General features: G+C 46.5%; 1 protein-coding gene across 1 annotated transcript; it reads right to left on the bottom strand.

The window, feature by feature from the left end:
• Nucleotides 1–75: 75 nt before the first annotated feature.
• Nucleotides 76–3117, bottom strand: LOC142784611 (palmitoyltransferase ZDHHC2-like). Its single transcript, XM_075883036.1, has 3 exons — nt 2179–3117; nt 1198–1437; nt 76–795 (listed from the first exon to the last, which is right to left on the bottom strand). Exons 1-3 carry the CDS (start codon nt 2418–2420, stop codon nt 375–377), a joined length of 903 nt encoding a protein of 300 aa, XP_075739151.1. The 5' UTR covers nt 2421–3117; the 3' UTR covers nt 76–374.
• Between the last annotated feature and the right edge of the window lie 21002 nt (nt 3118–24119).

The following is a 24119-nucleotide window of genomic DNA, read 5'->3' as shown; positions in this document are numbered from 1 at the left end:
CTTTATTCGATTCGCAGATGTACCAAAATAATATAACAAAGATAAATATAATGAACAGAAGTGGTGTAGCTTGGCACAAAAGGAGACGGAGCGCCACGCTCTGGCAACAAAGAGCATGCGATGCGCTTATTGTGAGTCATATGAGAACGTAATTCAAAAGAAAAAACCATCAAAATTCAGTCGTGTTACGTTTCTTAGAAGAGTCTCTAGAGGCCTCAATCGATTATCGTTCTATAATCACGATGTCAGCTCTGCTATCGAAACCGGATGACCCCATCCAGTAGTTAGCCGCAGAATAGTTCACCACGACGGCAGACGCCCGAGGCTCGACCGTGTCTCGCGTGGGGTGCAGCTTGGTCGGGAAACGGACGCCGTCACCAACACACGTGAATACTGGAATCATCCAAAGTGATTTTTCGCGGACCGAACACCTCTACGAAGTTTTCGTAGTGGTTCCCGAGATCGAACGAGTCCCCGAGTTCTTGAAACGTCGCGTCGCTCAGCCTCTCGAGCGTCGTCTTGTTCTTTGACACCATGAAAAGGTGCATGGCGAGAAAGGAGCCGAGAGCGATGGCCAGCACGGTGCCCACGACCAGGAGGAAGCCCACGTGGAAAGCGTACGGCTTCCGAAGCCACGCGTCCGACCACCATTCAACCAAGTGGGTTGTCAGGGTGGCCAAGCCGTATAGGCACAGTGCAACCATGTAGAAGAGAGTGAGCAAGAAGAACTTGTAGGTGCTGAAGCAGACGCAGTTGTTGAACCACGGGCAGTGATGGTCCATCTTCCTGATGCATCTGCGAAAATATTTATAGCAGGTCTGCGTTTGTGGAATATTGATAAACTGCGAGAGAGGTCGTAAAACATTTTAATCCTCAGTTCTGTGTACTGTAGGCACTTTAGGAATGACAGACAAAGAGGAAAACCGCTCTATCAGGGTCACTAATTTCACGCACGCGTCCATATACACATTTACTGTAGGACTAAAAAGTTGACACGCCACTCAGAACGAGAAAACTTTATGAACAGAAAGATCACACATCAAAGGAGCACGAGACTCAAACGAAGGGTAGGTTCTTGACTTTTTTTTAAGCAGCGTCAACATGCATCGCTAACAAAATCATTTATTGATGCAGTAATCTTTTTTATAGGCACCAGATGACGTCTTATGTTAAAGTGCACAGTGTACGCGGGCTCACCTTCGGCACGTGGAGCAGTGGTGGCATCTGTCCGGCTTGAGGAAATGGCATAACACGCAGTGACGCGCGGAACCGTCTGGCCCCCTAGTGAACACGCCTTTCTGTGATGCCAGCATCTCGAGCAGACCATGCCGCGTGCGCTCGTTTTGACAGTTGGCCAGAACCTGCTCCTGGTCCACGCACAACATGTACGCTGGTGGAACGTCGGGAATCGCCGTCGCCGTCGTCTTCGCGTACGACCTGTAAAACGACACGTGAACAGTACGACGTAAACAATAAATTATACTAAATTCAACAGCGCAAAACACTTGTGCAGAGTATAGATGACTGAGGGTGGGAAAGATGATATATGAGGTGGCTGTTTGGATTACAGCGACTATGGAAACTAACATGACGTTCATTTGAATTCCTAAGAAAGAAGTTGAAGCGCATGCCAAACGGTGGTGGTGAGATGCAGCAAATTAAAGTTTGTTACGAAGTTAAGCTTTTGCTCCGTACGAACGCAGTGATGGTACGAGCGCAGGTGATCAGCCTGATGCGAAAGCGATCGCACCACGTTTCCCAGGATCTGTGTAGTTGATCTCAACGTTCTTGTATAGCAAAGAAAATGAGCTATGTGACGTTGGCAATGACATTCTTCCTCAAGTTACCTTGATATCAGATGCCATAAGCTTGTTAACATTGTTAAAAGTCGAGACGAACAAGAAGGAATTATGCTCCATCAATCGAGGCTTTGAAGATAATGATTGCAATTTTACTCGTGTTGTTGTTGGTTGCGGTGTTCCACCCTCTCGGCTGGAGGACTCCCTGTGTACATTTGTAAATATATTGCGTTCAGTATTTATTTATTTCGAATATTCTCACTCCCGTAGAAACATGCACGCGCAAAACAAAGCGCAAGAAGACGTATAGGAGTGACACCCAGAACATGTGCACAGATCCAGAGAAACGAACGTCCTGGTTAGGCACTCTGCGACTCACCAGATGCACATGAACAGAAGCAGATGAAATCTCGCGCCGAACGTTACGGCCTTGGCTGTGCTCTCTTCTGCGACAATAAGCCGGCAGAAAACCAGAACATAGGCGTAGTAGGCACAGGAAATCAGCGCCGACACCAGCAACACGGGAAGCCAGGCGAGCGGACGGGGCTTTGAGAAGCTGCCCCGACGGGCGTTGCTACCGTCCTCGATGAGAGTAACCGGCCGGTCGACCGATGGCAGCATGCGTTGTTATGGATGATGGTGATGATGATGATGTTCCTATTTACGTGAAAGAGTTTACCAAGAACGTGACATGGGGAAGATTTATTCACTCTCTTGATGTATTATAACTAAAAAAAGAAACTGAAAATATATTAGTATAACAAAATATATACTAATAGTTTGCCATCATGCAACCAGAAAATGCAGATGAAGTTAGACCTCCACTTAAATTTTGAAAAGTGGAGTACTCTGGCCATGTATTTCTTAACTGGGTGGCAATCAAGCCAACCAAGTGAAGTGTTGCTCCGCTATCAGAAACTCCAACAACGAGGATCAGCTATCAGCCACGGAGATTAGCTATGGGCAATCCAGAACTGCCCACGATTCGGCAGTGTTGCTTAAGTCTGCACGTCCCTACGTTGGAAGAGCTCACTATGTGCTAGCCGCGTCTATTAAGTCCATGAAGATTGGCCACCTAAACCACTTGAATAAATCGCGAAAACTTCGCAGTCCCTAGAATGTTTACGTGCGACCATTCCTTTCTTTCTTTTTTAGTTCGTAGTAAACAGGGTCAACACATTTTCGCTCTCATTTGAAAAGAACATGCAAAAGCAAGCATGAAACTCACGCTGCTTCTCCTTAGTTTCAGGATGGCGTCGAGCTTTGTGGTTCATTTTACTCGTATTTCCATCCCCGGTGGTTGGCTTAGAGAAAGCTATCTGCCTGACAGCTGACAAATATTTTAAAATATTTATTTTATATTTTGAAATCTCTAATCACTCGGAATACATACGCCACGCTGTGATCTATTTTGTTGTCTGCACTAAAGCACGTCAATAATTTAGCTTAGCGATAACAATCAAATCTGACTAAGAGTGATCAGATTAATCCTTTAGACTGATAGCCGAAACGTGCTGAAGCATTGGCGCTTCGTCGGACAGAAATAACGAGCAAACGTCTTACCTGGAGAGCCGAGGAAAAAGCGCAGGCACCGCTGTAACGTTTGCAGGTGCTCCGGTAGTATGCGACAAACATTGACGCAGGCACGGCACCGATCTCTCTGAAAGCAGTCGTCGTTGGCCTGTGTCCGACGCCGCAAAAGTGCGCGCACTTTGCCGGATGCGTTGCTGCAGGAGCTCCCATCGGGCAAAGAAGCCACGAAGGTAGCCGACCTTGCTGGGATTCAGAAGTCTTTCGCAATGAAGTCTCTTGCAAGACTGGACTCGTAAAGGGCATTTAATGCGTCACTTTGACCAAGTTAAAAAAATGTGGGTGTTGCCCGCCCCGTATGCTTGTTCCTGTTTTCTAAAATGGGATTTTTGCAGCCGAACATTGCCGAAAAATGACCATTTGGTTGAACATCTTGGCTCGTATACATGCTAGGCTATAAAATACAGCGAAATCGCTGGTGCTCTTTTAAGTTCTGGAACGTACAGTGCTCAATAAACTTAATGCTTAATTATGCGCGCCATGTCGTTTCTATCATCTCCCCTTCTAGCCGCTTTCGCACGTCAGCTGACAGGAGAGAATATCTTCGAAAGAGTGAATTTTACCAGGAAACAATGAATATTGCCTTGTTAATGTACCAAGGCATAAGTTTGAAAGTAGTCAAAAACTAGACATGGGGTCAACCTGAACTCCCGTCACAAGACGGAGTCGCAAAGCAGCCAATTCGGCGCATAGTACCCGCTAACGGCAACCCTGAGAAGGTGCTTATCTCGAGTAATTAGAAGTTGTTGCAGTAAGTTGTTAGTAATGTGGGTGTTGCCCGCCCCGTATGCCTGTTCCTGTTTGCTAAAATGTGATTTTTGCATCCTCTTATGGCCGAATAGGGTAAGACGCACAGCTGGCACGATTGACTTGCGTCATGCGTATCCAGTTGACGTTGAATAGGCTCAATTTATAAAATTAGGTTTAGAGGGCCTAGCTTGTGCGCAATGACATTGTTAAGAAGTGCTAGAGAAAACAAATGGTGTAACCTTCATTTGTGCAGTGTCCTTTCTCGCTTTCCGTAATGTTAATGAACGGGGACGCCAGTTTTTTGCGAACTCCCACTGCAAGCTGCAGTTGTGCTGCCGTAAAACCTGCTGCTCGGCAAGTACTTTTTTTTCAAAAGCGATAACACTGTACAAAAGTTTCAGCTGCGCTAGTGACGCTGGTATTATGTGTACCGGACGCATGTGCATGTGTATTTTATACCCAAGCTGTTCCGGAAGTGTGCGTGTGGGCTGCATTGAAAAGTCGGGGTGAAATCTTGGAATGTGTGCATCAGGGCAATACAATAAGGTCCACAGCCGAGACTGGATATACGCTGAAAGAATCGACCCTCGCTTTTCCAAACATGTCTTTGCGCTACCTTTCTCTGAAGAGTGAGCGTGGCACAGCTATAGTCCGGCCGTGAAACTTCTACTTTGAAAATGGATACTTCTGCGTTTTGGAATGCTAACTAGTGGTATGTTCGTGGTTTCCTATAGAATGCCCAAGCACGACAGCTGCAATCGTCCCGCTGTTTTTTTTTTCAGGTTGTAACCCATCCTCAGGATGAAACTTTGATTGATTAAGGGTGCTTTTGTAGTCCGAGGCAACGTTAGTACTCTGTTCACATTTGAAATTTGCTTCACAACTTCATGTGTGTATTTGGTTCGCGGACGCCTAAACAGCTCCATGAGGTGTCATGTTGGTGTGATGCCGAAGAATGCATCAGCTCAGTCAATAAATACATAACTATCGAAATAAATATATTTATTTCGAAGCAGAACTTGAGCAGATCAAGAGTAAGAACGCTCACAGTACAACAATAGCTTTGCCTGCAGCCGAAGATTGCCGAAAAGTGACCATTTGGTTGAACATCTTGGCTCGTATACATGCTAGGCTATAAAATACAGCGAAATCGCTGGTGCTCTTTTAAGTTCTGGAACGTACAGTGCTCAATACACTTAATGCTTAATTATGCGCGCCATGTCGTTTCCATCATCTCCCCTTCTAGCCGCTTTCGCACACTTCCATCACAGCCAACATTGTCTCTAGTGCCCAGATTTGTAGTGACATGACGTCCAAGCCTTGGACGTCATGTCACTACAAAGTCTAGCCTTGGCTAGACTTTAAAATCAGAGGTAATGCTAAAGCCAAAGTAGGCAACTAATAAAATTTTATCGTCAAATATATAGCCAGATAGAACAAGAACAGTACTATCAGTACAAATTTTTTATTATTTAAGAATAAAAACATACCTTCCATTAAGCAAAACTATATCAACATTTTCTCTCTACTTCGGTCTTCAAGGCGCAAATAGGTTTCAAAGAAGTGAATTGATATTGTCCTAAATTCAGTGTGCGTGCGTATATGTGGTTTATGCAAAAAAAGAGTTTCTTCAAGATGGAGTAATTCATTGCACACAAAAAGTTATTACGAAAGTTCAACATTAAAGCAGGAGACTGAATTTGATTAGTGGAGTTTACGCAACAACCGTCCGTCCTCAAATACTATTGCTGCATGCATAATTATAGCCTCTTGAACCATGCGCGCGTGCGCCCGACAAAGAGAACGAAGATCTCTCGCTTCCCGCTCTGACCTGAACTGGTTAGCAGTGCGACCGCTGTTGTAAAGATACCTTTTAAATGGTCAACAGTGCAAGCGACTATCCTTCACGTAACACTATGATTCAAGATGAACAGCCCAGCTTCACATTGTTACGCATGAGTGCTTTTATCAATTTCACTCTTGAACAGGCACGGCGTGTATACAGGAATGCGACAAACTTGCACCTGCAAAGATGTTGGGCTGCGTCCACGCATTTTCCAAGGCGCACACAACTTCGCCACTCCGTATATACATGCACACCACACACTGCATTGATGCTCATTGAGCCTGCTGCAGTGAGGACGCTTTCGCACGTCGGCTGACAGGACAGAATATCTTCGAAAGAGTGAATTTTACCAGGAAACAATGAATATTGCCTTGTTAATGTACCAAGGCATAACTTTGAAAGTAGTCAAAAACTAGACATGGGGTCAACCTGAACTCCCGTCACAAGACGGAGTCGCAAAGCAGCCAATTCGGCGCATAGTACCCGCTAACGGCAACCCTGAGAAGGTGCTTATCTCGAGTAATTAGAAGTTGTTGCAGTAAGTTGTTAGTAAAATCTTGTCCTCATGAAGTTCCGATGTCATGCTTTGCTTTGTTAGCTTTGTGCACTGCCCTGGTCTTACCGGGTCCTTCCGGACGTATACAGTGCTACCTGCTTTGTGTCACTGACCTGTGCTACAATCACAGCGAGCCACCATGTTCAACGATATTCGCTGCCAGTGACGACACATGCAGATCTACTTCTTCGTGCCCATAAGCACAGCCGTTTTCACGTGGGTGCTGCATTAAGTTGATACACTGGGCTGAATATCCTTTTGGACGTGACACCTGTCCCTCACTACATGCTGGACCAGGGACGCCTTTTTCCCCCCATCTTTCATTCTCTACAACTTGACAGGTTTTCTAGAGGCGCCATGACATGCTGCATTGTAGAGTTATAGAAGTAGCACTTTCTCATCGCTGTATTCCGTCTCCTGAGCCACGAGCACGTCGCTACTTCCGCGTCTTTTTTTAGTACCGGGCGGACACACATTAACGTTCCTCCCTCTCTCTGGGCTCCAGTTTCCCGTCTAGAAGAACCTGCGTCAAATCCTGGCCGTCCAGAGGGCCCGCGAGACCTGACCGTCCCCGAATGGGCCTAGTCAGGTGACGCTGAGTTAACTCGCGTCTATTGTGAACCTAATAGTGTTGTTCCACTCGCTCGCTTCCAGTGCAGACAAACGGCATCAAGCGGTGTTCAGCCTTTCCTCAATATTTCAATGCCTATAGTGAGGCCAAGGAGCATTCGTAGGCTGCCTTCCGCAGCTCGGGATCCGACATTCAGGAGGCCTTTTGAAATTATCTTTAAAAGGCAAAGAAGGCCACCTTTGATTATCTACTTCCTCATTTTATCCTTTATCCCACCGCAACCTGCCATTAACCCAAAACTAACAAAAACTATTTCGTTCATTTCTGTTAAGGAAGTGTGTGCGTTTAATTATTAATGCTGTTTATAACCGTGGTAGAATGCGGATGTTACTGGGTTCAGAAGCTGTCACAGATGTGCGTGTGTTAACAAGAGAAAGTAGCGATGCGAACCTTCATTATATTTACAATTGATGTGTTAATAAACCTAGATGTTTACAGAGACGTATCCAAAATTGGTAATGCAAAAAGGAAATTGTGCTATTGCCACTGTATTATTCTGAATGTTTTCTTAATTAACTTAATACACTCTTAGAGTGATGAAAGCTTCTAGAGTATATAGCGAATTGTTTGCCTCATTCAATGACTACCATTTCCGTTTATATCAAGGTGTGCTATACACTTTTCGGGTCCACATGCAAGCATGAGACTCAATAACGCATCTTGATTTATTTGAAACAGACTTACATGAAGCTTTGCCTCGCCCTTTATGTAGCCTGCAGTTTTTATTTAAGTTCACTGAAATGTAGCCATTAACAGTTGCCATTCCAGTCCTCAGCCTAGAAGCCCAAATCAGCGCAATATGCGTAAAAAAGGCAAGCTTACCATCTATTTTTTTTCCACCACACTGCTCATCACCTCATTGTTGTCGATATTTAAATGTCTTATGTGTAGCGATGTTCCCAACAATAAAAAACTACAGTAGGTGATTAGCCATGGCAAGCTGGCAATTCCTGACGACTTTCTCAATTTTCGAATATTTGTGATTTGCAGTAGAAATGTACATGTCATGTTTACCTGCTTTTAGGATATAGTGAAATACATTGATATATTTCATTTGTGCGGACATCTGAACCATCGATTTTTACATGTTCCTTATCTGAAAACCATAATACAGTTGTATCTATTGAAGATTAAATATATTTTCAGCTTAGAAGAGTGAAAAAAAAACGATTGCCAAGTGGATGTGACATCGTTCATGAACACCAATTTGCATGAAAAAATGGCTCTTGAACATCGTGTACACGAACGCCGAGCGAAAAACTGGGGTTTCGGGCTGCGCAAGAACTGGGAGAAACATGATCAAGAGCACGACAATGGTGCACACTGTCGCCTTTGCTAGTAAGATGGCGGCTTCTGCCGGCAGGTGACTGCGCAAGTTCCGAAGTTAGGAAACCGTTTTTCACCAACGAGGCACTGGTGCTGCCGCAGTGTGGCCGACGAAGAGCGGTAACATCTCATGCGGCCGTCTTCGGGCGACACGTGGGCGAAGTACGGGTACTTGAGGTGGCGTCGACCGCAGGCCACTAGGTCAGGTTTTGCGCAGCGGGGTTCATGGTGTGGATCTCGGCAACGCCTCTCGCACTCTTTGACCGTTGCAAACATCATACTTCCGTTGGCCGGGCAGCCACCAGAAGAAAAGGACCAGGGCACGCACTTGCTGTGAACGTAGTACCACCAGTCGGACACGACATCTCGCCTATACACAGCGAATGACACGGCGGAATTCAGAAGCAGGGCTGCATACATTGTACCGTTTACGCTACGGTATTACCATATCGTGCTAAATGTACTATAGGGAAACACATTATCTGTGCGAGTTGTCCTCAGCGTGCGGCAGAGTGATGAGATACTTGTAGCATATCAGTAGAGGTGGTGTAGGATAAGACAGCAACGTTGCGACCACGACGACGTGGTATTTTTGTATTTATCGCATGCTAAATCCACTTCTGCTTGAGATGCCATCCTCACATTTCATTGACGCTAGAGGTTTCAGAAATGGTATCATGCGGGTGGCTGGTTAGATGAGCAATAACGAATGCTGAACAACGGGCTAAACAAGATAAAATAAGGTGGTTTTTGCAGTAATTGGTTAGAGAGTTTTATGGAGTCCACAGGAATATTAAATAAGACGTATTCTAATTGTTATGGTGGCTTCCATATATGCTTGTGGGGTCTCGAGTAGTACTCCGTGGCTGCATGACACCTAGCAAGAACTGCAACACGCCACCACTAACCATACTGTACGATCAGAACTTAACATTGCTGGACGACGTGTTGATCATGAATGCAAATGGTATTTAGAACCTGACAGTACCAAATAGATTCCTTTCCTGTTCTGCTCTCCCTTCACAGTTCAGGTCTGTAGTAAAAACACAGTTCGAGACATATCGTAAGATGTCCTACACATACCTTGCGCAACGCGTGAACATCGGCTTGCCGAAGCACTTGCCAGCCGGGTGCGTGGTAGAAACGCAACTGTGAACGCAGTGTTCCAGGGTGGCGAACCTGTTTGTTCCTCTGGTGCAGACGTTCACCCCATTGGACTCGTAACACATGTTGGTATTGGGTAGGTAGAAAAATTCGCGCCGAGCATGCCGACAATACGTGTAGAACGCATGGCTACACTTAGGAAGGATCTGCACGCAAGAAAGCAATGGCCATTTGCGGTAAAGGGAGCAACAGCCATTTTCATGGTGCTTATTTTTGGTGCAAAGTAAATCTTAAAGGAACCCTAAATCAAATAACAATTTACGTCAGAGTGAAAGCTCAATGTATGACACCTAAAACGACAATATTATCAACAACAATAACCTACTTACCGAGAAATTAAAGTAAACGCACAAGAGCCCAAGCACCGCAAAAGGACATTTTGAAAATGATCCGGATGACATCAGAAGGACCGCCTAAAATTAATCATTAGTAATTGATCTAACTGCAATAAATAAAGAACCTTCCGTACATCAACAGACGCAATAGAATGTAGCGAGTTCGCTTTTGCTTGATTCATGGAAGAAAGGACCGCCTGACGCTACTATGGAGAATCACGCGAGTGGTTCAAAAATTCAAGTTTCACGTTGTTACACGGGACAGGCGGTGTTATCTAGCGGGGCGCAGTTGAAACAACAACAACAACAAAAAAAACGTCTGCATGCTCGGAGCCAATGGCGGGAAATTGATCAATGGCCGTTGTTGCTGCTGTGGCTCCCGCTGCTTTCGGCCTGCTTCTACTAGCGCAGTAAAGACTGGCAAGGTTGTCCATGGCAACAGTGACGTGAATCAGTCCGGCCGGTCTGCTTCTTGAGGCGGGTAATTTGAAGCGTGCTAACCCGATGCGGACTATCAAACGGGATTTTATTTACAAACAGGCCGTTCCGTGGCACAAAAGTAACACTACAAGGTTTCTGGACTGCCATTTCAACTATCAACGTCGATTTATTATTTGCCTTTAGTGTTTCTTTGAAGCCTAATTACACGTATTCGTCGCAGCGCGCCAGCGCAAAGCCTTTTGACGCGGCGCCGCGCCCTCTCTCTGAGGAAAGGGGGGACCGTTAGGTGGCGTCGAAGAGCGTGGACGTGAAAACGTCTGCTCCCGCTTCCCTAAATGTTTTAGATGCGGAGCATCTAATACTCGAGGCTTGTAGTGCGGCGCCGTCCGCAAGCTTCCTCCTCCTCCTTCCACCATCTGTGCAACCCTTCCTCCTCTACACACCGCGCGCGCTTCACTCCTCCACCATCTGTGCACCCTTCCTCCTCTACACACCGCGTGCGCTTCTCCTCTTCAGGAACATTCGCTAGGTGTATATTGTAGCGCGCATGCGCCGTCACGCTTCGAGAACATCGGCAGCTGACGCGCGCGCATGCGCCGTTGCGCTTCTCCCCCTTCTCGAACATTCGACAGCTGACGCGCGCATGCACCGTCACCCACCATCTGTGCCACGCGCGCTTCTCCTCTTCGAGAACATTCTACAATTCTCCTGATTCTCCAGTGGACGCGCATGCGCCGTCGCGCTTCGAAAACATTCAACAGCTGACAGTGCATGCGCCGTCGCGCTGTATATATACTCAAGGTCGGCGCTCGCTCGCTCAGTTGCCGCTCGTCGGTTGGTTTGTACGGCGCGTCGACGTCCAAGGTCGCGGTGAAATGAATTCCAACGAATCCACAAACACAATGATCGACGTCCCTTCGACCAGCGCCGCCCTTTCGCATACGTGTGTACTTGTTCACTCATTTAACACCGCCTCCTACAACCACGTTAACCAATTTAGCTATCGACCCAAATAAGTCGCAATTTAACACCCCATTTCACAACCACGTTAACCAATTTAGCCATCGACCCAAGTAAGTCGCACTTTAACACCCCGTTAACCAAATATATGCTCCGCATCCTCCTCAGTGTTCCCCCGAGGGAAGCTGCGGGCAATCTTTTTGGTCGTTTTTTATTCTCCAAGATACTTGACTTTCTGCTTATTCGGACAAGTAAGCTTTGCGGTTTCAGTGGAGACGCCATTTTTGGCGGTGAGTGAACTCTTGGACATCTTTTAGGACTTTAGAGTTGCGAAGCGCCGAGTGTCCTTGCTTACCCTAACCATGCCTAGGGTTGGCGAGGAGTACGGTTATTACACGTAGCCAAGGGCACGGCCAGGCGCTGCAGCTGCTGGATCATCTCCCGCACGCCACAGACGACAACCAGGCACAGAAAATGTCTTCCACTATAACCATGGAGGGAATAGAAGTAAGCGCGGAGATCGTCGACGGACCAGGATGGGCCACCGCCATGCGACGCCGAAGACAGACGAATCCACTGAACGAGGAGCTAGCCACTGGGATGGTCGAGCACCACAACCAATCGAAGCACCCCAGGGGATCCAAAAAGAGTCAATCGGCTCTACACCGGGTGGTATCCGCTTCCAGGCTACCCCGCCTACCCAATGACTAGATCAAGGTAATCACGAGACCAAGTTTGACGTAGCCAAAGTCGACCTCGTTCTGCTGGCGAGAGCCATCATCATGGCCGCCAAGATCACCGACTAACAAGCACGGGAGGACACGATCTGCCCCAACAAGATGCAAAACATCATCGTTATTTCTACACCGAACCAAAATTATGCCACATCATACGTGAATCTGCAGAAACTCCACACAAACCAAGGCTCCTTCAAGTTGCCACAATCGTGGCCGCACCCCAAATACATGCAAGGGCGTCATTAAGAACGTTGACCTCTCCCTTGACGATGCAACGCTCAAACGCATGACTGTGCACGGCCGAAATTCTACTGCCATCGAGGCAGGACGCTTCGAAAAGACCAAAGTTATCACAATCCTCTTCGACGGGTAGCACGCTCTGAGCATAGTGATGTGCGGTACTGCCATGGTTCCCTGCTCGCTCTACAAGCGACAAGTCGATGTTTGCAGAACGTGCGCAGGAGTCGGTCATCGCGCCGATGTTTGCCGGCACACATACGCAACGAGCAAGAAATGTCACAACTGCTGTGAAACGTACAAGAAAACGGCGTGCATGACTGCGAGCCGAAATGCAAGCTTTGCAATGGCAGTCAACCCACTGGAGATTGCGAATGCAAAAAACGCTTGCACATTCCATACAAAGTGAAAAGGAGGATAAGTCGCAGAAAGCAAGAGCGGCAAGCACAACAACGTCAAGACGCGCCATTATCCGTCACGTTCAAGGAACCCTGCCACAACCAGGTGCCGGGACGGGAGAACGCCTCGAGTGTCCATGACCGTTCCCCTTCCAGGGGGATATCCTGATCTAGAAGGCGTTTCCGATCCAGAGGGCGTTCTCGTTCCGGAGGGTGCCCCTCGACCCTGTCGGGATCTGACAACTACCTGCCATCTCAAGAGTGCTCGAGATTCCGATCGAGAACGAGACCAGCAGCCACGCAGCATTAGCACCTGCCGAACAATGACGCCTGGGTCAGCAGGGTTGGAGGTGCATCACGAAGCACAAGTAGCCAGTGGAAAGGTAAGGCACAGCCAGAGTATGCTCCCGATTCTCGCATACTAGCGCTTGAACAAGAAAACAAGGTGATCAAGAAAGAGCTTGAAGAGCTCCGGGCCTCAATAGCTAGAATAGAGAGCGGCCACAGAATTAACCAGTTGAGCTAACCGGCACCACCGGCAACACCCATACAACAAACGATCCACAACACGCACAAAGGCAAAGCCATACACAGCGACAGCGATACGACGAAGGAGGTCGAGGTGGTCTCGAGTGATAAAAAAGCCCTACTGACAAACACAGTCTGCGATAACTAAAATCAATGACAAAATTGACACGTTGGCGAACACGCTTGCCAACTTCATGGAAATCTTCAAGACTTCCATTGACAAAGCTGACCAGAGGTTCGTGAGCCTTAAGAAGATGTAGCCAACCGACCTGTGGCGGCTGCTCTTGAGAACCTAATCATGGAAAAACCAGCGGGACGGCAAGCGTGCCGAGCATCACTTCTAGAGCTAAAGTGTGACCAGTCAAAGCACGCTATTTCGCGGAGGTAACGAGCCGCGACGCACATAAGCTACCAAGTAAAAATGGCCGCTGACCGTAAAAATATTAAGATCTCCCAGTGAAACTGTAACTCACTTCAGAAACGCAAAGCACCACTTACACAACTATTGCTAGCCTACAAAAAAGCCACATATAATATTGCTACAGGCATGCGGAGAAAGCAAAACTGCTAAAAGCATTGGCATACAGGCGTAGCCAGGCCAACCCTGCACCCCGAGCAGAACAACGTGCGAGGGTGGCTACCTTCATCCAGAAGGACATGATGTTCGCCGAAAGAGACACCCCCGCATAAAAAAAGCCTGGAATTGGTTCTGGCGCAATCTTACTGCACTGGGCTGTTAAAACAAGCATCTTTGTGCTCAAACTTCACAGTTCTTCATCACATAAAAAAAGAGACTTCAACAGACTGCCTACCTCCACGGCAAAAATGGTGGGTGACAAACTGCTCATAGTAGCGGGTGATTTTAATGCCAGGGGAACCGAGTGACACACTTACAAAAACGAAGGCAAAGTCACAAAGTTAGCATAAAGCGCAAATGCACTGAACCTGCAGCTTATAAACAACTTTGCTCTCTTTTCAAGAAGAGGTAATTCGGTACAGTGGGACACAATGCCTGACTTAACCTTCACCAAGAACGTCAGAGCTACCTGGGATAACCTCGCCGAGTACCTAGGTAGCGACCACTGCATCCTGAAAATTACCATTGAGAACGAGGTCAAAGCGCCAAGAAAATTCAAATCACGGACGGGAACCAGTTCCGTAAAATAAAGGAGCAGAAAGGCAGTACAGAACAATTGTATTAAGCCTTCCTAATGAATAAAAATTGGCAGCAAATCAGGCCACCAAAGAAGTCGAGACTGATGAATTCATCCAGGCCATGAACTCTCACCTGACCAGTTTGCTGCAGAAAAAGCATGGCGTAAAAACAAGCTCAAGAGACGCGCACGATAATCGCGGACCTTGGCCGCGAAATCGACTCTCACTCCAAAACGCCCTGCGCCCATGAGTGGAACAACACATGTCACGAAGCAGATGACAAAATGCGGAGGGGAAGCAAATGGGGGCTGCTCAAACACATTTTGGCAGACAGCGACAAACCCACCAGAGGAGGCACCCAGCTGCGAATTGAACAATTGTTGCACAAGCCCGCCCAGGACAGTGGTGGATCCCAAGCTCTCCTCAAAACGCTAGGCAAGAAATGTCTCCCTCTGGAAAGCAAAGCCGTAGCCCGGGAAAATGAAAATCCCTCAATATGGAGGTCGACCGCAAGAAAAGCTAGATGAACCATTCAGCGAAGCTGAAATACGGTGCTCTACAGCAACTCAATGGCACATTGGTGCCAAGGCCAGATGGCATCGGCAATAAACTGCTATAAAATTTAGACGATAAAGCAATCATGATCATTTCTAAGAAGATGAATGAGGCATGGAAAAAGGGTACAGTGCCACAAGAATGACGTAGTGCCAAGGTTTCGCTCATCCCGAAACCCGGAAAACCGCTGAGCATCGATAACTTAAAACCGATATCACTCACATCTTTCATTGGAAAAGTAGCTGAGTATGCAATACTCAATTGCATAACGGACCACATTGAGAGCAATGTGCTCTTTCGATAACACATTATTGGATTCTGCAGGGCACTGTTCAAACAGGACTCCATGTTGATGTTAGGAGAGCACATACGTTATGGGCAATGGAAAGAAAAATGGTAGGTGTAACCTTAAGAGAAAAGAAGAGAGCAGAGTGAATTAGGGAACAAACGGGGGTTAAGGATATCATAGCTGAAGTCAAGAAGAAGAAATGGACATGGGCCGGGCATGTAGCGCGTAGACAGGATAACCGCTGGCCGTTAAGGGTAACTAACTGAATTCCCAGAGAAGGGAAGCAGGTTAGGGGGAGACAGAAGGTTAGGTGGGCATTTGAGCTTAAGAAGTTTGCGGGTATAAATTGGCAGCAGCAAGCACAGGACCGGGTTAACTGGCGGAACATGGGAGAGGCCTCTGTCCTGCAGTGGACGTAGTCAGGCTGATGATGATGATCATGATGATGATGATGATGATGATGATGACGTTACGGGCTCCTTCACACGCCCAAACCCATATTACCCCTGGATCTGGCCAAGTGCTTTGACATCGTAAAACATGAAGACATACTACAAGAAATATCACGCATGAACTCAGGTGAAAAATTGTACAACTACATCAAAGCTTTCCTAGAGAACAGTACCGCCACCATACATACAGGAGAGTAATGCGGCGAACCCGAACGACTCGGAGATATTGGCACCCCACAAGGGTCAGTGCTCTCGTCACTGATCTTTAATGTAACGAAGGACATGTCGGAGAAGCTCGCTCCAATACCATCTGTGCTTCATGTCATATACGCAGATGATATAACAATATGGGTCCCATGTGGCCACTCATAGGTTGCCTTGGAAAGAATCCTTCAACAAGCACTGACTTCAACCGAAACATTTCTTAGGCTAACTGGACTTGCGCCCCCCCCCCCCAATTCTACACTAACCCTCTTTCACCCTCAACCAAATTCGCAAAAAAGAGGAGTAGTAAGTAGTTCTCAAAGCTGAGAACAACCAAACGATACCGCAAGTATATACGGTTAAGGTTCTAAGGCCATGGTTAAGCGCCAAAGATGGCCACAACACGGAAGCACTCAAGCACCTTGCAAAAAAAAGCATGAACAGTTTTGCAAGAGGCGTTGCTAGAATCACCAACAACAGGGCAGGCCTCCTAGAAGACAACATCATGAAGGCGTATCACGCCTTTCTCGTAAGTAACGTAGCATACGCTTTCCCGTTTCTGAAACTTACGAAGGCTGAAATCAAAAAGGTCGACTCCATGGTCCGTAAGAGACTGAAAACGGCACTCGGCTTGCCTAATAGCACGAGCAACGAGAAAATCGAGCAACTCGGTCCGCACAACACGGTCAAAGAAAGTTTTGAGGCTAAGAGAGGGGCACAAATCACACGCCTGTCATTGACGCAGGCAGGCCATCTCAACCGCCGAGACGCGGGCATTTGCCCAATTTTACAACTAGAGAAAATAACCAAACTTAGAAATGACGTGAGGAAACACATTAGGGTTGAGCCGATCCCCCGCAACGTTCATCTAACGATCGACAAAGGCCGAAGGAAGGACAGAGTGAGGGCGCTCGTAAACAAGGCAAAAACACGACACGCACGCGCTATTCGTAGATGCCACCCGCAACCACAGCAGGGAGGCGTTTGCAATAGTGGTCGTTGATGTAGACGGAAACCTCAGAAACGCGGCAGCCGTCCAAAGGAAGTGGAAGAAATAACGAGCGCGCTAGCCTTGCAGAGCCGCCAAGCCCATTCCACAATATACAGAGACTCCAAGACCACGGCACGAACGTTCGCGGTTGGCCTATAGTTGCTAGAAGCACTGAAAAACTCACCGTCAAAGCAATGAGAGAGTACAAGAGCAAAAAAATTTTATTGAAGAAGATAAAGCTCAAAGTCACGTATCCTGGTTAGCAGCCCATTTAGGACAGTTACCGAGACTCGACCACTGCAATCCCAACGAAAAGGTCATCCGCATGGCGCGTGAACTCGGACAACGACCCGTCGAGGGGTGGGCGGTTCGGTAATCTCTGCAGCTACGACAAAACACTCACATACTTTATTTATTTATTTATTTATTGATTCCTCAAAAGGTCCCATAGGGACATTACATGAGGGGTGGGCATGACACGGCACTTGAAAGAAGGGTAATAACAGGGTAACAACATACCACGAGATTACTTCACATTACCGTGGACAAAGACGTGCCATCCCAGCACCACACCCAAAACTTAAGAAAGCACGAGCGCTAACTCTAAGAGTCGACCCTTACATAGAGTCGACCACGACACACCACCCACATGCTTCCTTTGCAACCATCCCTATTGCAACTTCGAACACATGCTTTGGCTGTGCCCTACCCACAGCGCAGCACAACTAAGTATCCATGAGGCTCGGCGGGAAGCCCCCAAGAGCAACGAATACAAGCAGCAACTAAAGATGGTCCAGAGAGCCCAGGACATCGCTTCAAGCCTTCGGCTACAAGCGCCATCCTTGGTAGAGCCTCCAGGCTGAATTAGGGGCGAAATTGCCCCTTATCAGCCTCATCAGGATGTGTTTAATAAAGTCAATCTCACTTCATCTCTCTGTAGAGGAAGTGGGCACGTGGCTACACGAAGCAACGCGCTCTCTCTCCATATGAGAGAAGGCTCGAAGGCGCGCCAAAACGACACGCGCCGACGTGATGCGACGTGTACGTGGGGTCAGGCCTTTACCCGTCAATGTGTCTGATACCGAAATGATAAATTGGTAAACGCCACAAAAGATTTGTAAGATTTTTTTTCTATCTGCAGTGAATACGAACTTCTATGCTCACATTCTGCAAACAGTGAGCGCGTGGTGGTTTACCGCGCATGCGTGCACTCCGCGCGGATGTGCCACGGCCCGACTGTGTCCACTGCGGCCGCGACGGCAGCACCGATCCTCACGGTGATGTTCCTCTTACGTCATAAGCGGCACAAAACTGAGTGGGGCCGTATAATATTATACATATTTTAAGTTTGAGTACTGCGACGCACGACAGCATCCGACTACGCACCCGCTTCAGCAAAGAAATCGACTCTATATTCCGTACTCCAGCTTCAAGGCTCTTTCGCTAGGCTGCGCAACAAGGAGGTTTTTGATAATTTTAAGCATGACTTAAGAATATAAATCTTAATAAAAACACAAGAAGAATGCTGGAATAAGTCACAGTATTTTATGTTTTTCTTGATTTTTACTACGATACATACACACGTTCTGGCGTTTTGTCGGTCACTTCAAGATGTAAAAATGGCAGTAATTGATCACGTATTTTTGAAGTATAGGTCTTTGTGTATTAACAAACACTTGCGAAATTATTTCAAGATACCTCATTTTGCGTAGCCTCTTGCAATGTTCTCTACATGTAGTACACAAAAAATACAACATAAATGTGGACAACACTCGACCACGACCCCTAGAAGTATGCCAGCGTTCATTTAAATCGAAGTTTTGATGCCGTAATTTTCACAGATGTAACGTTAAAAATGGAAAAATGTAATTACTCACTGCTTGCCGTAATGAAATGGCCCGAGTTTTTTTGCGTTCTTTCCGGCCGCTCTTCTTGCCGTTTCTGGAAGTCCGCTTGGGTGAAGAATGCGTCTTCAGAGCATGCTTGGTGTGTTTCCTCTTCAGACCTGGAGCCAGAGTTTTAGCCCTGGCCGTTGGTGCAGATCTTTCGATTAGCTCCGTTGCGCCCTCTGTCGTCGTGCTCAGGTCAGTTTTTGCAGTGCCTTTGTTTCCTATTTCTTCAGTCAACTTGCTCGTTGCTGGTGAGTCGCTAGCCGGAGACGTTTCTTTATGCATTTCATTGGCAGCTTCTCGCATTTGCTGCGTGACGGCGAAAGAGAACGCCACGCGGTGTGATCGTAACCGGGTTGACATGCCGAGCAGGAACAAAGAAGCGGCGACAAACGCTAGACCTACCACGGGGGCGCAGGTTGTCCAGGAAAACTTCTTTTTTCGTTTGTCACCTCCCGACTTTGCAAGGCGGCGCTTACTGCGAGGAGGAATCAAGTCGCTGTCAATCATCGCGTTGCAGATGCAGCAGTGGCCACTGCTGGACGTGGAGCTGGACGTCGACTCACAACAGCTGCCGTCGCCCAGGTGGGAGTGTTGCCCTCGGAAAGAGAAAGACGCTGAGCTGTGACCCGAACGCGTCGGTTGTCCCACTGGCGACAGGGCTGGGTCTATGGTCGTGTATTGTTTGTTGTTCGCCTCTTTCTGCTGCATCGTCGTTGCTTGTAGAGCAGAGCGCGTGAACTGCGGCCCGATTCCACGGGGTGGCTGAAGGCCACTCTTGGAAGGTCCGTAAACAACACCTGAAGCAGGCCACTGGCTTTGACTCGTCCCTTGAAATGGGTTCTGGCTCCAACCCTGGACGTTGTCTGGTGTCAGATAAGCGTTTTGTACTGGCCACATGTATTGCGGCGGGTCTATTTGCTTCTGGCCATCCGTGTCGTCAATCTTCCGGTTGATGCCCTGCATGCTCTAGCAGTGGTAACTGCAGATAAAAACGGCCCTGCAAATTCACCTTATGGTGTAGCGGCCTAAGATGATCTGAAACCTCGGTTTCTACAGGGTCGTGGGCGTGCACGAGCGGCAGTTCCTTGATGGTGATTGCTCACAAACGGCACATACTTCCAAGGAAAAGTGATCATACTTGTGAATATGGCGAAACATAAGGAAATGCAAACTTAATTAGTTTTTCCAAGGCCTTTCGTATAAAAGCGCTCTAAAAGGAACGTGTGATGAAAAGATAGACAAAGTGAAAGTATGGGTAGCCTGGGAGCCACTTCAACTGCTATATTATGCGTTTCAGCAAAATTGGGCGCTTCCTATGGCCAATGTCCGCAGCTTTAGGCGGTTGTAAGGGCTCAAACATAGCAGGAAAAAATTCAACCAGGTCCTTTTCGCGGACACCAATGCAACAGCGAAGCTGGAAGCTAACGCTTTTTGATTTTTCCAAGTCTTTCAGATATGTTGTATAAGTATTCCTAATTGAAGTCTCGTTAATACATATTGATGGGAGTAGTATCATTTCATTGTATCGTGACCATACCACTCTTATACACAGGTTCACGAAGAAGCTTTCGTTTAAGATGCTCCAATATGTTGCAAAGCTGCTCTTTAATAAACGCCATTTGTTGAGCTTTGAAAGGGTCGTATAGTCACCTCCTTTTATAACCACATAGGATCACGTAGTTCTGGTGTGACTGTAGTATCGAGCACAACACCTGTTAGGCTGTAGCTGTTCTCTTCTTATTATTTTTTTGGAAGTTGCGTGCACCCAATTTCTGTGATTGTATTGAATTAGCCTTCTAGTTCGCCACATCTATGGTACATGCAAGTTCATGACGATGATAGTTTTCCGATGAACCCAACATATTTCTGTGGCACATACTCGTTTTGTTGTGCTAACTGTCACTTCCATTTTTGGCGGACCATGCAGTGATGAGTAGTGGTATTTATTCAATGGCTGTGGCACATAGTCGTTCATGACGCAACACAACCACGGATCCCGGGTGTGCAAGTGTCGACAAAGGACAGCTTCACTAGGAAAACTGATGGGAAAATGGTAGCAGAAACATTTGGGAACATAGTCCTTCGTAACAGTACGACAGCACTTCTTTCACCAAACAGCGACAACCAATGACCGCCGTGGGGTTCCTGCCCCCAGCAAGCTATCTTCTCGTCCACTTTTTTGTCTTCAAAATTACATTACATTTACTTATAGTACCTCCCCTTATACTGTCCTTGGCATAGTTGTCTGTTAGATCTCAATATTATTGTGTCTAATCCTATAATTCACAATAGTTACCTGTAATACATGCCCGTGTCGGGGTGTGTATGTCCTCTACCAGCAGTGTACGCAAGGGCCGTACAACTCGCATGGTTGCAGACGCGAAAATTAATGGCTAAGCAATTAGATGTAAATCATAGAACATAATTTTTTTTTAATTTTAAAACGAAGTATTTGTGACGAGACATGTCTGCTACCGGATAATAAAAATGTGGTGTGACTCAGGGAGCGAAACAGAAAGGGTGGGCCATGCTGCTGAGCTGACTCCTACTTTACTTGTAAAAGTAGTGCATGTGTGAAGACTAATCAATTCACTGAATGCATATTAGCTTATCTCTAAGAGACCAATTAATATATTTATTTTGAGCTGTTACGTTTGTCCCTGTTGTATACTGTTAGCTTATTTATATGGTATGTCTAATCATTGGTCCTGACTCTAGGCAGCCGTGCTATGGTGCCAGGAATAGTTTTTTTTTTCAAAGTTCTTGTACAGCACGTCGAAAGTGACAATAACAAAAAAGGAGTGGGAGAATAGCTGTTTTGGTGGTTACAGAATGGCAGCTTAGGCTAACGTGAATATGGCCCCTGATACGTAGATAGATAATGCACTATAAAGGGTACTGTAGTAAATGAAAAGTACGCATGTTTTCTTGAAGCAGTGAGTGATGTGTTGTCACCTTACGGTTGAGGTGAACTTGCGTAGCTCCACGGCTTTTGGCTCGAGTGTCCACTCTTGTAATTTTTATGTTGCTATATATGTGTGAAGCCCCACCAGATGACCACATGAACCCATTAAAAATCGTCACACGAAAACGTCACACATAGTGAAAAAATACTTTAGCCGCTGTGAACTTGTATTTCAGAGTGTAGTCAGGTGTACAATATGGTTCGAAATGAGTGATTCGCCATGGCACGTGAAACAAGTATACCCAAACAAACAATCCATGTATGGAAACAAACAGAATATTTTCACCAGCGTTGTATGAATGGCTTTCTTCGATATCTTGCTCTTTCAGCACAAGTTTCATTTGGAGAGTTTAACAATAAAAGAAACAACTACGCCTACAGTGACACAGGTCCCAATTGTGAACGTTGTAATGTGCCAGAAACACTTCAGCACACATTTGGTGATTGTTCAGCATACGTAGGTGAACTACAAACACAGATTTCTTCTTTATTGAAAAATTTCACAATAGGTCATTATGTAACTGACGAGACGTTGTTGGGCTTTTAGCTTGACTCCAACAGTGCAACTGTGGTCATAAGAATGGTTATGAACGGTTATGAACAATTATGAACGTTTAAGAACGAAAAGAAATTGGGCTATATGCGTGGCTAAAACATTTTTCTCAGCTGAAACATATTGCATATATTCACCTCTCTGTCTTACAATTATCAACCATTACTCTTTTTCCACCCATGTTTTCTGCCCGGTGTAGAGTAGCCGGCTAGAGCATGCTATTGCTCAGACTAACCCCTCCGCCTTTCTATTTCTTTAAACAAACCTATCTTTCCCGAAAAAAAATAACAACGCAAAAAAGACTGAAAGAACACGAGGAATAAAGTTGCTGTAAACTCAAACATTGCTGTGGGTGTTGATAGAAACAGTAGACGAGACACGACAACAGGAATATGAATTTAACCGAAGTAATGAAGAAAACGTCAGCGCTGAAGCTAGCATGAGCTGTTACAATGACATGGCAGCACATGTGTGGCTATGTGGGCTTGTTTTTTCATAGTTTGACTGTTTGAGCGAAAAAAAAGACAGGCACGGAAAGAGGAATGCCCAAAACACTCACGCACGCAGACACATATTTGTAGTTTTTTTTCCTTTTACCTTCCGGATCACTTCAGGGTTTTCGTACTGACTCTGTGGTATCTACCCAGCACGACGCCGCAAGTGGCACGGCTTTACAGCGAAGTACACACGATGCCGTTCGCATCGACAGCGTGCATCAAGCTTCCGTAAACTGACGATAGGTCAGTCGACAGGCTAACTGCTTTTACACACCACTTGCAATAGACAGCTTTGTCAAGGAATGCCGTGGGCATTCCGAACTGGCACCGCGAATTAAATGACCCCGTGAGAGCCCGATCCTACTTGAGCAAGTAAGGATGCTTAGGTAAACAGGTATGCGGCAGAGTAATGCAGAAATCGTGCCTGAAACTCCGACAAATAGAGAAACACGTTAAACACAGTGCTTATCAGGCCACGCGGTTCAGCGAACGGGATTATACGAGACTTAATTGCGCCGGGAGAAATTTCTTAACGCGTGCCTGAGGTTTCAGCCTGCGTGTGTGGTGTAGGAATTCTAACAGCTCAACGCAGGTGTGCATTCACTGCAGCGCAGCTGTTGGTGGGAAACAGATGGTAGGTCAAGCGGCAAAAAGCATTCGGCTTAATTACATGGTTGTCTTCCCCACCAGCGAATTGGGTTAGTGCATTGTACATATACGGCTGGCTTAAACGAATTCATGACATTCTTCCATTAGGCTCTACCCTTGTCGGCGGAGATGCTTAACCCGCCATTGAACTCGTCCCCTCTTTTTTGGATGTAATAAGCAGAACTTTATTACCTACTCTGGTGTCATAATACACTCTTCCGGTGTTATGTTAATATTGAAATTGTCACACAGTATAAGTACGATGCATATTAAAGTGGAGTAGTAAAAAACACAGCAGAAATTGATATTTGCGGAATTCGTGTGGCAGAGATGTCGTTAATGACGGTAATATTTTGCTGCCTTCACACTTGGCAGAGAAAGAAAAAAGCCTATTAAGAGTAATTTCAGCCACCTATCCGTGCTACCTATTTTTGCACACACATGCACGCACGCACGCGCACACGCACGCGCACACACACACACACACACACATATATATATATACACATATTTCATTACCTTAGGAAGAAAAAAATCACAGCATACCCTCGAGGTGAATGGTGACGAGGGGGTTGAAGCGGACTGATGTATGGACAGACGCATATGGGTGGACGCACGGA

The sequence above is a fragment of the Rhipicephalus microplus genome, unplaced genomic scaffold (assembly GCF_043290135.1).
Source record: "Rhipicephalus microplus isolate Deutch F79 unplaced genomic scaffold, USDA_Rmic scaffold_15, whole genome shotgun sequence".
In the NCBI taxonomy this organism is placed as follows: domain Eukaryota; kingdom Metazoa; phylum Arthropoda; class Arachnida; order Ixodida; family Ixodidae; genus Rhipicephalus; species Rhipicephalus microplus.
Note: the sequence above shows the minus strand (reverse complement) of the source record. Positions and strands in the feature narration are given on the sequence as shown.

What these genes read in the sequence shown, in the direction of transcription:
- LOC142784611 (XM_075883036.1), bottom strand. Translation starts at nt 2,420, where the DNA reads ATGCTGCCATCGGTCGACCGGCCGGTTACTCTCATCGAGGACGGTAGC. An exon ending in CTTCTGTTCATGTGCATCTG is followed by an intron (nt 1,438 to 2,178) that starts GTGAGTCGCAGA and finishes GTCGTTTTACAG; the next exon opens with GTCGTACGCGAAGACGACGG. An exon ending in CACTGCTCCACGTGCCGAAG is followed by an intron (nt 796 to 1,197) that starts GTGAGCCCGCGT and finishes ATATTTTCGCAG; the next exon opens with ATGCATCAGGAAGATGGACC.